General features: G+C 40.4%; 2 protein-coding genes across 19 annotated transcripts in view; one reads left to right on the top strand and one right to left on the bottom strand.

Moving 5' to 3' along the window:
* LOC139759444 (uncharacterized) overlaps positions 1 to 16,356 on the bottom strand; it is a 131,031-nt gene that overhangs the window by 1,927 nt on the left and 112,748 nt on the right. For 17 of the 18 annotated variants that reach the window (XM_071681563.1, XM_071681564.1, XM_071681573.1 and 14 more), the window contains 5 exons: positions 12,273 to 12,411; positions 10,706 to 10,809; positions 8,598 to 8,702; positions 7,643 to 7,819; positions 6,149 to 6,343 (listed from right to left, as the gene is read on the bottom strand). In XM_071681563.1, the coding sequence (XP_071537664.1) occupies positions 6,149 to 6,343; positions 7,643 to 7,819; positions 8,598 to 8,702; positions 10,706 to 10,809; positions 12,273 to 12,411 (720 nt within the window). The remainder of the gene's footprint in view (positions 1 to 6,148; positions 6,344 to 7,642; positions 7,820 to 8,597; positions 8,703 to 10,705; positions 10,810 to 12,272; positions 12,412 to 16,356) is intronic. The other variant, XM_071681580.1, reaches the window with a different exon arrangement.
* Positions 1 to 16,356, top strand: part of LOC139759442 (uncharacterized) — a 227,895-nt gene that overhangs the window by 205,526 nt on the left and 6,013 nt on the right. The gene's annotated exons all lie outside the window — the stretch shown is intronic.

The following is a 16,356-nucleotide window of genomic DNA, read 5'->3' as shown; positions in this document are numbered from 1 at the left end:
CAAGTGGCATAAGCAGTGAGACATTGATACCATGCACCAATTGGAGTCCAATATGCAAAACTACCAGGGTTTAAATGTGGCACTAAGTCATCCCAGACATCACCCTCACAAGACTTTATCCCATTTGAAACAGCACTGGGGGATCCTTCCTAAAGTAGCATCACAAGATCAGACAACACATCCTTCCTGCAACAGCACTATGGGACCCTGCCAACACATCCCTCCTGCAGCAGCACCATGGGACTTTGCCAGCACCTCCCTTCTGAAACAGCACAATGGGACTTTGCTAACACCTTATTCCTCCTACATCAATACCACAAGACTTTGCCAGCTCTTCATTCCCCCTGCAGCATCACCATGTGATTACTGCTTCATTCCTGTTCTTGCCCCTGCACCAGCTGCATACCTATGCACATGTTACTGTAGTTACTATTGAGTTACCTATTTTTCTGACCCTTGCTTTCACTCCTTACATTCCTAAAGAGTATATGGTGCTAACCAACAACAAATCTTTATCCAACCCAACTATACCTTCATCAGGGGCCAAGCTACCTTTCCATTTAGTATGACCTCCTGGATGCCAGCATACCCACCTGCAGTGGATTTCTCAAGAGGGAGGTGGTTTCTGTTGACCACCATTAGGCTGCTAACTGAGACACCAACTAACTTGGCTGATTCATCCCCCTCCCCTTCAATATTCCACTTCTGCTTTCCATTATTTTTCCCTTACAAATATTCTAGAAAGTACAGTTCATGCTCCAGGATGTCACTGCCAGCCTGCAACACCAGTCCAGCAGTTCTGAACTGCAGCCATGCCAGCTCAACACACTCCACAACATCAGACCAACAACTACTACTGCCCTGTGAATATTCCTTTCCTACCTGCCTCACCTTAGCCCCAATTCCATCAATATTTACTCTCAAGCCACTTTAAGCCTCTACCTCATTTCTGCCCAGTGTCTACAATGAGAAGTAGGAGATATAAGGAGCATTGTAGCAATGTATAAACATATCACTTCATTGTCCTTCTTGCCTGCAGCTTATAGTTCACATTAGTACATCAAAATGGCATGCTGCACAATGATGTAATCATAACTGTAATTCACATAGATAACCATATCTTGGAACCACATGAAAGGTGCAGGCTAGGCTAAGCTGTCTTGACTTAAATACAGGATGCAGCCACTGCAGATGTCATTCTAGTCCTGGACATCACCTCTACTTCATATCTTCAATAAGGGGTATCTTTGGCTACTGTCAGGACTCTACTATTGCTTTTTTCAGATGCAGCAACAAGTGACTCCAGCATCATTTGCTATCCTCTTGCAGGAGGTCCATAGAGCCCTGGCAACACCTAACCCCTTCCACAGTATCATCATTGGACACAGCAGCACCACATCCCTCCTCCAGTAACACCATGGTAACCCTAGCAATGCCTCATCCCTCCTACAGCAGCACCATGGAACCCTGGCAATGCCTTATCCTTCCTACATCACCACCATAGGACCCCACTAACATCTCACCCCTCCTGCAGCAGCACCATGATATCTTACATATCCTCATCCTTCCAGCAGCTACACCCTAGGACCCTAACAATACCTCATCCCTCCAACAGCACCACGTGACTACTTCTTTCTGTGATTACATATCTGTACTTAATGAGGAGGGAGTTTTGCATTCATGGGGCCCCATCTTTAGAGCATTCTCCATCAAACAAATTCTAAAATTTCTTCAGTAATTGTTTTCAGGCATTTCATTCCATTCATCTACCACTCAAAGTACTTTTACAGTATTTCATTTGTTTATAATACTTGATCACCATTTCCTGCGTTAGTGAGGTAGTGTCAGGAAACATACAAAGAATGGCCCATTCACTCATATACACATATATATATATACATATACATATCAACATATACATACACATATACAAACATATACACATATTCATACTTGCTTGCCATCATCCATTCCTGGCGCAACCCCGCCCCAAAGGAAACAGCATCACTACCCCCTGCTTCAGTGAGGTAGCGCCAGGAAAAGAGATGAAAAAAAAAGGCCATATTCGTTCATACTCAGTCTCTAGCTTCATGTGTAATACACCAAAACCACAGCTCACTATCTACATCCAGGCCCCACAGACCTTTCCATGGTTTACCCCAGACATTTCACATGCCCTGGTTCAGTCCATTGACAGCACATCGACCTTGGTGTACCACATCGTTCCAATTCACTCTATTCCCTGTACATCTCTCACCCTCCTGTATGTTCAGGCCCCAATCGCTCAAAATCTTTTCCACTACACCCTTCCACCTCCAACTTGGTCTTCCGCTTCTCCTTGTTCCCTCCATTTCTGACACATATATCCTCTTTGTCAACCTTACCTCACTCATTCTCTCCATTTGTCCAAACTGTTTCAACACACCCTCTTCTGCTCTCTCAACCACACTCTCTCTATTTTCACACATCTCTCTTACCCTTTCATTACTTAATCAAAACACCCCACACCACATACTGTCCTCAAACATTTCATTCCCAACACATCCACTCTCCTCTGTACAACTTTATCTACAGCCCATGCCTCACAACCATATAATATTGTTGGAGCTCCTATTCCTTAAAATATACCCATATTTGCTCTCTAAGATTACGTTCTCTCATTCCACACATTCTTCATCACTCCCAGAACCTTCAACCCCAACCCCACCCTGTGACTCACTTCTTCCATAGGTCCCACTTGCTGCTTAATCCACTCACAGATATCTAAAACACTTCACTCCCTCCAATTTTTCTCAAATCCCAATTAACTTCTCCCTCAACCGTACTGACCCTAATGATCTTGCTCTTATTCACATTTACTCTTGACTTTCTCCTTTCACACACTTTTCCAAACTCAGTCACCAACTTCTGCAGTTTCTCAATCAAATCAGCCACCAGTGCTGCATCATATGTGAACAACTGACTCATTTTCCAGGCCCTCATCCCCAATAGACTGCATACTAGCCCCTCTCTCCAAAACTCTTGCATTTACCACCCTAACCAGCCCATCTATAAACAAATTAAACAACCATGAGGACATCACACATCCCTGCCACAGACCAACCTTCACTGGGAAACAATCACTCTCCTCTCTTCCAGCCCGTACACATGCCTTACATCCTTGATAAAAACTTTTCACTGCTTCCAGCAGTTTACCTTCCATGCCATATACTCTTAAGACCTTCCACAAAGCATTTCGATCAACCCTATCATATGCCTTCTCCAGATCCATAAATGCCACATGCAAATTCATCAGTTTTTCTAAGTATTTCTCACACACACTCTTCAAAGCAAACACCTGATCCACATATCCTCAACCATTTCTGAAACCACACTGCTCTTCCCCAATCTTTTATAGTATAATACAAAAAGATTTTGAGTGACTGGGGCCTGAACATGCAGGAGGGTGAAAGGCGTGCAAGGAATAGAGTGAATTGGAATGATGTGGTATACCGGAGTTGACATGCTGTCAGTGGATTGAACCAGGGCATGTGAAGCATCTGGGGTAAACCATGGAAAGTTTTGTGGGGCCTGGATGTGGAAAGGGAGCTGTGGTTTTGGTGCATTATACATGACAGCTAGAGACTGAGCGTGAACGAATGTGGCCTTTGTTGTCTTTTCCTAGCGCTACCTCACGCGCGTGCGGGGGAAGGGGGGGTGTCATTTCATGTGTGGCAGGGTGATGATGGGAATGAATAAAGGCAAGTATGAATTATTATACTTTGTCGCTGTCTCCCGCGTCAGCTAGGTAGCGCAAGGAAACAGATTAAAGAATGGCCCAACCCACCCACATACACATCCACACACGCACATATACATACCTATACAAATCAATGTATACATATATATACACACACAGACATATACAAAATGTACATAATTCATACTTGCTGCCTTTATTCATTCCCGCTGCCACCCCGCCACACATGAAATGACAACCCCCTTCCCCCGCATGTGCGTGAGGTAGTGCTAGGAAAAGACAACAAAGGCCACATTCGTTCACACTCAGTCTCAAGCTGTCATGTATAATGTACCAAAACCACAGCTCCTTTTCCACATCCAGGCCCCACAAAACTTTCCATGGTTTACCCCAGATGCTTCACATGCCCTGGTTCAATCCATTGACAGCATGTCCATCCCAGTATACCACATCGTTCCAATTCACTCTATTCCTTGTACGCCTTTCACCCTCCTGCATGTTGAGGCCCCGATTGCTCAAAATCTTTTTCACTCCATCCTTCCACCTCCAGTTTGGTCTCCCACTTCTCCTCGTTCCCTCCACCTCTGACACATATATCCTCTTTGTCAATCTTTCCTCACTCATTCTCTACATGTGACTAAACCATTTCAAAACACCCTCTTCTGCTTTCTCAACCACACTCTTTTTATTACCACACATCTCTCTAACCCTTTCATCACTTATTCGATCAAACCACCTCACACCACATATTGTCCTTAAACATCTCACTTCCAACACATCCACCCTCCTCTGCACAAGTCTATCTATAACCCACAACTTGCAACCATATAATATTGTTGGTACCACTATTCCTTCAAACATACCCATTTTTGCTTTCAGAGATAATGTTCTCGCCTTCCACAGAACTTTCGCCCCCTCCCCCACCCTGTGACTCACTTCTGCTTCCATGGTTCCATCTGCTGCCAAATCAACTCCCAGACATCTTAAACCCTTCACTTCCTCCAGTTTTTCTCCATTCAAACTTACCTCCTAATTGACTTGTCCCTCAACCCTACTGTACCTAATAATCTTGCTCTAAGTCACATTTACTCTCAGCTCTCTTCTTCCACACAAGTTACCAAACTTAGTCACCAGCTTCTGCAGTTTCTCACCTGAATCAGCCACCAGCGCTGTATCACCAGTGAACAAATACTATAAAAGTATTCCGTCACATCTTTTCTAATTCTGGCAATATCTTTGGTGCTCTTCTTTAGGCCTTTCTTAGCGCTCTGTGTTCCTTAAGGTGTGGTGACCAAACTCAAGATACATTTTCTAGTTTTGGTTTTTACCTGTGATGTGAAGAGCTTGCTGAATATTTCCATATCTTTGACCTAAATTCCTATTCTAATATTTGCTGACAGACAGTTGGCCTCCTTGACTATTCTGGCAACAGGTTAGAGACAATGTTGACTTCCAAGTCTTTCTCACATAGAGATTCCTGAAGCTTGTTTTTCTGCTACATGATAATCATACCAAGGCCTTCTTTCACTATGACTCATCCTCACTACTTTACATTTACGTGGGTTGAACTTCATCAACCATGGATCAGAGCAACGTTGGAGTATGTTAAGGTCCCCTCATTACCTTTGCATTATCTGCAAACATATTCGGGCATGAGTTCATTACTTTTGGCAAGTTATTTACATACATCAAAAGGTGAAGAGGTCCCAGAACAGATCTCTGTGGCATTCTGCTGGTGACCTCAACCCAATTTGATTAAGCTTTTCTTGACATGCATCCCTTGCACCCCTCCACTCTTCCTGCCCCTGCACCAGGGGTAACAATTCTCCTAATTGTACCACTACTCATGCTGATAATTATTGTTGTGTTTCCCATGTTCCTGTACTCTTTTCAGTCTTCATTTTCTTAATAAGTGTGGATGAAACACTTGTCCTTACAACTTACATGTTCTTTTCTTCCTGACTTGTCAAAACACTAAGAGTAAAAAGTTTATTTGCAATTGCAGCATCAAGACATAATAAGGTCCTCTGCCATTAACCCCATATATCATATCTATTAGGCTCTAGATAGTTTTTTTTGATGTATGGTTAGACTGATAAAGATCTTTTGGGAACAGTCGTTTGACATTTAAAATTAATCTTGTCAAGCATCCTAAATCCATTTCAATGGTTTCTTGAAGGCTAGTTATCGACTCATAATCTCAAAACAGAATCTTTTTCACATCTACTATATTACCTCTGACATTCACTCACGTGACAAATGAAAGTGTACAACAAATCTCAGACATGTGACATTATGATTATCTATAAGATATTTGAAATCTTTCCTCCTGATATATGGCTGCCTACTGTGAAATTATTTGCTTAAATCTTAGGAACACAGAAGGAGAGTTAAGCTTAACATGCTTACCTTCATGGGCTTGTTCAAATTTGTGACAAAGTCTGTAAAGATGTGACTGACGATGATGATGACAAGGACAATGATGCAGTACAGGAGCCATATATCTATAGCCTTAAGGTAAGAGGTTTTGGGTAGGCTGGCAGCTGTTTGTGTGTACAGTGACGTGAGGACCAACAAGGTTGTGAGAGACATGATGGATCGTACCTGCAGCACAGACAATTCAGGAATACAACTTTCCCATTCATCAATATCATTAGCATATATGTATTTTACATGTAATTTACTTTCCAAACAAACATAATAAAGTTAATGAATTGGACTGCATTACTAAACTGAAAAACAGAGAAAGACATGTATGTAAATGTTCACATAAGGTTACAGAAAAAAAAAACTGTTACATCAGCCTTCAAATAGTCATATATACAGCGACAGGATGCACGGTTTTAGAAATACACTGAACATCTGAATAAGGTGCTCCAGATTTATTGATTAATGGTTTATAACTTTATGATGACAGCCTTAATGATCCTGACAGTAGTGTAAATATCCAACCTTATCAGCTTCCCTCCATTTAAAGTTAGCATATGATGAAAATGTATTAAACTCCTCTGCTGATAGAAAGAAAAGGTCATTACAGTTCCATTACAGTTGAATGGAACTGTATCTGTCTCCTATTAGGCTTAAAGTTTCTTCATTCAAAAATATACTAATGGCGAGCTAGACTAGCACTGGAACACTGACACAAGTGATCAATGATATGAACTGACACATTTGGTTAATTCTGAAATAATGTGAGTCATATCATATGACCCACATGACGGTATACCGTTGAATTATGAGTCACTGAACTGAGACATAAGTCCTTTGTGCAGCAAAGAAAACTTTGGTATGAGTCTACTGACTCTGCCATGTCCAGCTGTGAGTTAAATAATGAATATCATATTTGAAGAAATATGAGGTCATTGTATATTGACAGCCACATTACTATAATCATGTGTGAAAAACTCTTAAGAATCTATGAATTAAACAACATCTTCAGACGTTAATCAAACCCTTAACACTGTTTTCAAAACATGGGTATAAATAGGAGGAGTTTGGGTATGGGTGGGGTTCCTCTAAAAAATTGGCTTGGAGATGGCCAAGTGAGTAGTTCCATCCCTGCTTGTGAGGAATAGTGTGGTCATTAAAGTTTTATGTTCAAAGGTTTACACAGAGAGTTATGGTGAAATGACTGCTACAAGGAAGACTTACAATGCACAGTGAATGTTTCAAGGGTCAGTCATGGGAATTAGATCCAAAAGTTTCGTAAAATATGGTCTGAATGGACAGCCATATTGCAACTATTATCATGCATATCAAAATTTACATCTAAAGAAATTTTAGTCTGTGCTCTACACACCAATAACTGTGCCCACTTTTGTGCCACTTACAAAGGTTTCTCTATATCAGGAATATCACCATATACACATTGTGACTGTGTTCCAAAGAGATATGAAAACTTACTTGGAGCATGGCAAGACTGATGTATAGTGTACCATAGCCCACAAGAAGCAATAACATTGTAGGAAAGTAGGTTGATGTCATGAAGAAGGCGTAACGTCGCCGAAGTTTCACACTCACTACTGCTGAGCTCATTGAGTCCCCTGTTGTGTTTTTCACTATCACAGATATTTCCCCAACCTTGAAAAAATATATATATTTTGAAATAATAATCAATACAGACTAAATTCCTAAAAATGTCACACATGATAACACAACAGTCATGATTAGCACATGTGACCATCCCAAAAGTTATCATACTGTATTCTTGAATTTTCTTGCTTAGTCTTGTTTGTGCGCCATAAACAGCATCAGCAAGGCCCTATATATCATAACTGAAAGATGCTACCAACACCCATCAGGATCAGGAGGCTGTTTCCTGCAACAGCTCATCAGTATCTCCCCTCATTCAGGAGATGAAGATCTTATGGACCAAAACATGGACCTAAAATACTCTGGGAAACTTGCCAATTCCATGCCCAAATGTCTGTTGATGGTAATCAGGGCCAAAGGTGAGATGATGAAGTAATAAAATGTAAGTGTGACATTGCCTCTAAAAATGTATGGGAGGTGGACAAGGTTTTTTTGAAGATAATATAGGTAGATAGAATGTACGCCATGTGTGAGGAAGTACATCAAGTGTGCAAGATTATTATGTGGTGGAAAAATAAAGTGTAGGAGTACATAAGTGACAAATCAGCAGGTACAGAGGAACACATAGTACTATTGCACCACTGGAAAGTTCTGTTGGGGTAGCTTGCTGTGCTGTAGGTACAAGAATGTTTCATTTACTGTTTGGCTAAAGAAAATGAAAAATGCCTCTAATTTAACAATGCTTTGATAGGATTACGAAACCTTATACAGCTGTGAAATTCACATATAATTAGTGATGATCATGAGGGTTTACTAATTTACTCACCTCTACTTCAGTGAGAGCCTTCTCACCCAGATATTCTGCCACTGGCTTCTCAAATACCAGGTATTCAACAGAAGCTGATGCCATCACTACAGGGATAACACAGACCTGTAACAAAGTAATTCTGATAAAAAAAAACTATTTTGTTAAAGAAAAATGAGGGAGAAAAGAGAGTTTTGCAGTACTTCTTCCTAAGTACCTACAGAACATCGAATACATAAATTGCCTAATGTATTAATAAAAGTTTAAAATGCTGCTCTTAATCTTGTGGGAGTCTTTTCTTGTAAATCTGCTTCTGATGAACACGTATTATGGAAATAACAAGAAAAACAGAATACTGTATATGGAAGAAATAAAATTTGTAACTGCTTTTATAGTGTAAGATAACATGAAGATTAAACCATTCACAAGCCTTTCACATTCCTGCATGTTCAGGGTAAGAGCACTCAAAATATTTTTCACTCCATCCTTCCATCCCTAATTTGGGCTCCCCCTCTTCCTTGTCCCCTCCACTTCTGACACATATATCCTCTCTGTCAACCTTTCCTCACTCATTCTCTCCTGATGTCCACACCATTAAAATACACCCTCTTCAGCTCTTAACCAAACTCTTCTTATTACCACACCTCTCTCTTACCCTTTTACTGCTTACTTGATCAAACCACCTCATACCACATATTGTCCTCAAACATTTCATTTCCAACACATCCACCCTCCTTCACATATTCTCATCTAGCCCATGCCTCTCACTACTATACTATACTATATCATCAAACGTACCCATTTTCACCCTTCCTATACAGCAACCACTCTTTCCACACATTCCTCAATGCTCCAAGAACTTTCATTACCTGACCCACTCTGTGAATCACCTCTGCTTCCATGGTTCCATTCATTACTTATACCCATTCCCAGGTATCTAAAATACCCCACTTCTTATAAGTTTTCTTCATTCAAACTTGAATCACTTGAATCTTCCATCAATGCCATGTCATCAGCAAACAACTGACTCACTTCCCAGGCCTACTCACCCCCTATAGACTACATACCTACCCTCTCTACAAGACCCTTGCATTGACCTCCCTCACCAACTCATCCATCACTGTGATTGATGCTTCTATAACCATCCCTGGTTCCTCCATAACCATACCAGTACCTCCATAACTTTACCTGATGCCCCCACCATAATCATCCCTGATAACCCCATCATAACCGTTCATGGTGTCTTCCTTACAACAAAACAGGTACACTCAACACAATTATACCTCTGTAATTAGAACACTTCCTTCTGTATCCCTTGCCTTTATACAACGGCCCTATACATGCATTTCGCTAATCCTCAGGAAAAATAAAAACAGGAGCTCCAACCTATTGACTGTATTAAAGTCCATACTTAAAAACGATAATGATATTACCCTAAAATATAATCAAAAGCTTGTAGCTCGTGTTATTTTACTGGGAAGTTTTCTCATTTCTTTCCTTCCCATGTTCATATGGATAACTACAAAATGTAGGGATATAACACATACCGTAGTAAACAACCATTGATATAAGCCAATATTTCCTGAGATTCATAGTTGCAATTTCTGATTTACACATGTGCTTGTATGGCACTATATTTACCAATAATGTTCAGAGACAAATGCATGGCCTCCAGACCATCCCTACCTAGCTTCCATACCATTCCTACCTGGCCTCCATACCATCTTTACATGGTCTCCATAACAGTCCATCACTTCATAGCCTCCAGACTATCCCCTACCCAGCTTCCAGACCATGGTGCTGTGTCTCCAACCAAAATTGAGTAGGTCTCTGCCTAGGCCTAAATTTATGTTGGCATTACAAAATTATATTATCAAGGTTTATTCAGGAACAGAAAATGGTCTGAGAAAGTGATGGAAGCCATACAACACGCAATGCCATTTAGTTAAAAAATCTATTTTCAGAGGAAAGGAAAACACCTTAACACTACACCTGATGATGACTATCAAATGTTTCATCCTCCTCCAATGTTAAGTGTCAATGGTAAAAAAAACTATCGAAACAAATGTTAAAAAGCAGCACATGACTACTATGGAGTAGTAGTAACTGTGTGTTATGAAACATCTCACTTGCACATCAAATGGATAATAGAGGAGTTGCATGTTGCAGGTGAAAGGCATGTGAATCTTCCACGTTAGGACCAGGGATGCGTTCGTACCGTGGAATACCTTATCTGCAGAAAGAAATGGCCAGTATGAAAATATAACTTCAATAAGTGAGAGCATTAAGAAAATATAAAATTCTTACTGAATGAAATAAAATCAAATGTTAAGAATTGAAAATGCATACATATAACCAGAAATACTCAATAAGTGCAACATACATTAGACCCAAACCAGATTATGTCATCAGCCTGGTCACCTCTCTAAACTGCTGAAGAGAGCACCATGGCAGGTGAAATAAACTATCTCTTAAATAAAAGGCTTCTAACATACCGCATGAGTTTGGAGTCAGAAGGAAAAGGGAACTGTTTCCAACTTCTAAGTTATTCAGGGTATTTGACAATGTTCACACAGACCACGTATTTTGAATGGAGAAAAATTAGAGAAAACGAAGTGTTTTATATACTTGGGAGTGGACTCAGCAGAAAATGGAACCATGAAAATGAAAGTGAGTCATTGGGTGGGAGAGGAGGCAAAGGTTCTGGGGGCCCTAAAGAATGTATCAAAAGAGAGATCATTATCTGTGAAGGCAAAAATGGGTATGTCTCAAGGAACAATAGTCCCAACAATATTATATGGTTGTGAGGTATGGGCTAGAGATAAGGCTGTGTGGAGGAGGGTGAATGTGTTGGAAATGAACTGTTTGAGAACAATATATGGTGTGAGGTGGTTTGATCAAATAAGTAATAAAAGGGTAAGAGAGATGTATAGTAATAAAAAGAGTGTGGTTGAGACAGCACAAGAGGGTGTGCTGAAATGCTTTGGACATATGGAGAGAATGAGTGAGGAAAGGTCAACAAAGAGGATGTATGTCTCAGAAGTGGAGGGAACAAGGAAAACAGGGAGACCACACTGGAGATGGAGGGATGGAATGAAAAAAATTTTGAACAAACAGGGCCTGAATATGAGGCTGGGTGAAAGGCAGGCAAGGGATAAAGTGAACTGAAAGTATGTGGTATACTGGGGTGAATGTGCGAACAATAGACTGAACCAAGGCATGTGAAGCATCTACGGTAAACCATGGAAAATTCTATGGGGCTTGGTTGTGGATAGGAAGCTGTTGTTTTGGTGCATTACAAATGACAGCTAGAGGATGCTTGTGAGTGGATGTGGCCTTTCTTCATCCGTTCCCAGCTCTACCTCACTAACTTTGAGAAATGGCAATCAACTATGAAATTTCTTTTCATACTTGATCACTTTTCTGCAATGTGACTGACGGATTTCATTATCTTTGAGTAATAAACTGGTGAAAGAGCATGAATCAATAATGTACATTTGTGTTCTTTGTGATCAAATACAAATAAAAGAATGTTTTAGCCCATGCACTATAACAATGTTAGAGGTCTAGGGACCCCATGAGAGTAAAGCTCCCTCCCCATATGTATAAACAATTGATTACAAATCATTATTCAATTATACACACACAACAAAGACACTTTCCTCATAAAGGGTGAAGAACTACATCTCTACAGACCCTGTATGGACTGACTGACATCATCGGGCTGTGGGTCCCCAAGACGCCTGACAGTGAAAGTCTGCTGACGCAGCCGCATTGCACCATTGCCAGTTGGGTAATTGACCTCTGGTACCCACACCTTCTTTTCATCCTCCACCTGACATGGAAATAGGTTTATTCATTAATCATTAGTATTTCTATGATCATTATCAGTTGACAGAAAGGAATACAATCTCATTGAGGAATTTTTTGCTTCAAAAGGAGTCTATCATAACCTTGCTTCTGATTGCAGCACTGTCTCAGTGCTGCAGGAGCCCCATTACAGGTAGCTACATTTCATAATTGGAACAATGGTTCACCTAGAACAGAATGACTGCATCTCTACAAAAGTCTTCAATCACTCTTTTAACCCCAAATAGACATGAGTCCAGCTCTACAAACATGCCTTTCACCCTCCCATATGTTCAGGCCCCAGGCACTTAAATCTTTTGCACTCATTCTTTCCATCTTCATTTTGGTCTCCTCCTCCTCAATGACCCCTCCACTTCTGACAAATTCATCCTCTTTGTCAACCTCTTCTCACTCATTCTCTCCATATGTCCATTTCAACACACCCCTTTCAGCTCTATCAACCTGTTTTCACTTATTACCACACCTTTCTTATCCCTTTATCACTTACTTCATCAAACCACTTTATACCACATATTGTCCTCAAACATCCACCCTATGACTCACCCAAGCTTCCATGGTTACATTTGCTGCCATGTCCATTCCCAAGTACCTGAAACATCCCTCTTCCTCTAAGTTTTCTCCACTCATACTCAAACTCCTGCTAACCTGTCTCTAAGAACTGCTAAACCTATTAACCTTGCTTTTATATATGTTTACTCTCAACTTCCTCTTTTCACATACTTTCCAAAACTCAAAAACCAACTTTTGCAGTTTCTCAAAGTTGTGTTGTCATCAGCATACAACTGACTCACTTCCTCAATTCAAGCTCCCCCATTTAGTGCTGCTTTGATATAGTGCTATTGGTCCTGGGGTGGATCTTTATTTCATGTATTCATCAAAAGAAAGAGTTAATGAATCCATACGAATGCTTTCACTCCTCCACCACCCTGCTTGTTTTGTTTCTTTGCTTCCACATAGCCAATCAGCACTCTCCTTTCTTCAGTGTTTCTGACACTGCAACAATTACTTTGTAGCTAATAAGAGCAAAGAACACAGGCACATGTAGCCATGCTGAATCCATGTTCTTTATTTACTGTAAATTTTGCCTACCACAGGAAAAGAGCTTCGCATTGTGATCTCATTACAATACTTCTTCACATCTAGGATTGGAGGCCAATGTGGAAGAGCTACTTCAATCTCATGGGAAAGCCTTACTAACAAAATATTGCAAAAGTTGACACATGTTGAGGAGGAAGCTAACAATGATAAAAAAAGACTCCACCAGAGAGAAACCTTACAACAGCATTTCTGAGGGAAAGCATATAAAAAATCATCGATACTGGAGTCTTTTTCCATAAGCTATCCAAAATGGGAGTGTAGCACCAATGTCAACAGGACTGTGATGAATGGTATTTCCTCTTACCAAAAACTGCTAAGTAAGAGGAAGTGCCAAGCAAAGCAGTTAACCCTGGATACCTTCTTCAAAAAAAGTTGAGGAAACAGATCAGTAACCCGCCAACCTAGTATCATCTCCCACTGCAGCTGTGATATTTTAGTAAGTGGTACATACCCTCTATTTAATAAAATTTTATTCCATGAAAGTCTTATGTGTGGAGGATGAGTGTCAAGAAAAACATCTGATAATGGAGCAGAGCAGGTGTAAGGAGTAAGTCTGAATGAGTGTATGGGTGGCTGGGCTGTGGTAGCAGCACATAGTCTGTCTGGTGGCTGCAGTGACAAAGACTAAGTCCTTTCTCACAGCAAGTTATCATTTTTGAATCCTTTTTATAGTAACATAAATCCATGGTGTTATAAAAATACATTAAATTATTGCATGCAAAAGAAAAAAGTTGATAGTGGAGAAGAGATATAAGGCCTTCAGTTAGTGAGTGTGTTTAATTACCTATTCATAATGTACTGGGAGGGAGTTTTGTAATCATGGGGCCCTATCTCTTGAACACTCATTATCATACAACCTCTTGAATTTATGTATGCTGTCTGAATTAACCACGTCCTCAAGTAAATCTGTTCCAATCAACTACCACTCTTATACTATGAAAGTATTTCTTTACATCTTTATTCACAAATTCTCACACGATATCATGTTCTCTGGTTTTTCTATCCCTACCCATTTCAAAGCACTGTTCACTTCATCGATCTCTTTTAAAACTGAAGTGTTGTGATCAGGTCACCCCTCACTCTTCCCTATCCCAGGGTGGATAAATCTAAAGCCTCCAGCCTTTCCCTGCAACTTAGCTCTCTTAATTCTGGTATCATCTTTGTTTCCTTCCTCTGGACCTTCTCTATGAGTTCTGTGCTTTTTAAGATGCTGCAACTAAACCTGAGAAGCATATTCTAGTTTTGGCATTATATAGGACATTAATAGCTTGCTAAATATTTCTTTATCCATGCACTTGAAAGCTACTGTGAGCAAACAAGTTGTCTAGCTATTCTATCTATCTATCCATCTATATCTCTAATGCCTAATCCCTCTGGGAACTCCCGTCAAGGGGTGGCTAAGGCAAAAGAGTCTCCACTTATCCCTGTCCTTTCATGCCTCCCTTGCATCCATCATTCCATGCATTCTTCCACCAGTACACTTCCACTCTATTTCCCCATGTCACAGGTGACTCCTTAACTATTCTCCTAATATGGGACTCTGGCAACAGGTTAAGGATGATGTTTACTCCCAAGTCCCTCTCACACACATAAAATCCTAAAGTTTACTTCCTGCAAGGAAAGAATAATACAAAGGCTGTCTTTTGTTTTGTTCTGTTCTCATTACTTTACATATGCTAAGGTCAAATTTCAATGACCACGTTTCGGATCAACTTTGGAGTCTGTTTAGGTCCCCTTGTAAGCCGATGCAATCTTCTTCACTTTTCACTTCCCTCATGACTTTTACATCATCTGCAAACATACTCAAGTAGGAGCCTATGTCTTCAGGCAAGTCATTAATGTAGATAAAGTAGAGTAATGGTCCCAGAACCAACCCTATTTGAAAAAGGCTTCTCTGAAAAGCATCCTTTGTTCCCTTCCAATGAAATAATCTTTAGTCCAGTAAAGGAGTTTCCCTCCTTATTCTGTTTGGTGATTCAGCTTCATAATTAGGCTCCTATGTGGCACAATGTCAAATGCTTTCTGGTAGTCCAGGCACAGACAGTCAAAAGTTTTGTCCAAGACTGAGCTCACTCTGTTGTAAAACTCGAAGAGGTTAGTTACACACAATCTCCTTTCCCTAAAACCATGCTTTCCTTCACTTATGGAAATTTCTCCACCAGAAAGTCATCCACTTGCTTTCAAATAATCTTTTTCAGAACCTTACACATTACACCTATTAGTATGGCTGATCTGTAGTTCATCACCTGTTCCAGGTTTCTTTTCTTATATACTGATATGAAGTCTGCCCTTTTCCATACCCTTGGCACCATGCCTATTCAGTGATATCTGAACAGTAATTCAAGTGGTCTGTCAACTGTATATGCACACCTTTTTAGCATATATGATGAAATTTCATTAGGAACATGAGCCTTATATGGGTTAGGTCCTTTTAATATTCTGTTGATATCTTTTCCAGATGTGTATGTGTGTGTGTGTGTGTGTGTGTGTGTGTGTGGGGGGGGGGGTTGGGTGCTTGAGTGGATGCAGCAGCATGCAGCCTGTCTACTAGCCACAGTACAAGACGTACGCTCCTTTCTTAAATCATGTTATCATTTTCAAATCACTTCTAAAGTAACATGAATCCATGATGTTACAGATACATTTTATCACTGCACGAAAAAGACGGAAAAAATTGGTACTGAAAAGGATATGTAAGGCCTTAGGATTGTGTGTAAGTGTAAATGTCTGGGCTGTGGTTGCAGCTTGTCTGTCTGGTGGCCACAGCAACAGAGATGCACTCCTTTCTTACATCATGTTACCATTCTTAAAT

This window comes from Panulirus ornatus, chromosome 33, assembly GCF_036320965.1.
Source record: "Panulirus ornatus isolate Po-2019 chromosome 33, ASM3632096v1, whole genome shotgun sequence".
NCBI classification, from domain to species: Eukaryota; Metazoa; Arthropoda; class Malacostraca; order Decapoda; family Palinuridae; genus Panulirus; species Panulirus ornatus.
Note: the sequence above shows the minus strand (reverse complement) of the source record. Positions and strands in the feature narration are given on the sequence as shown.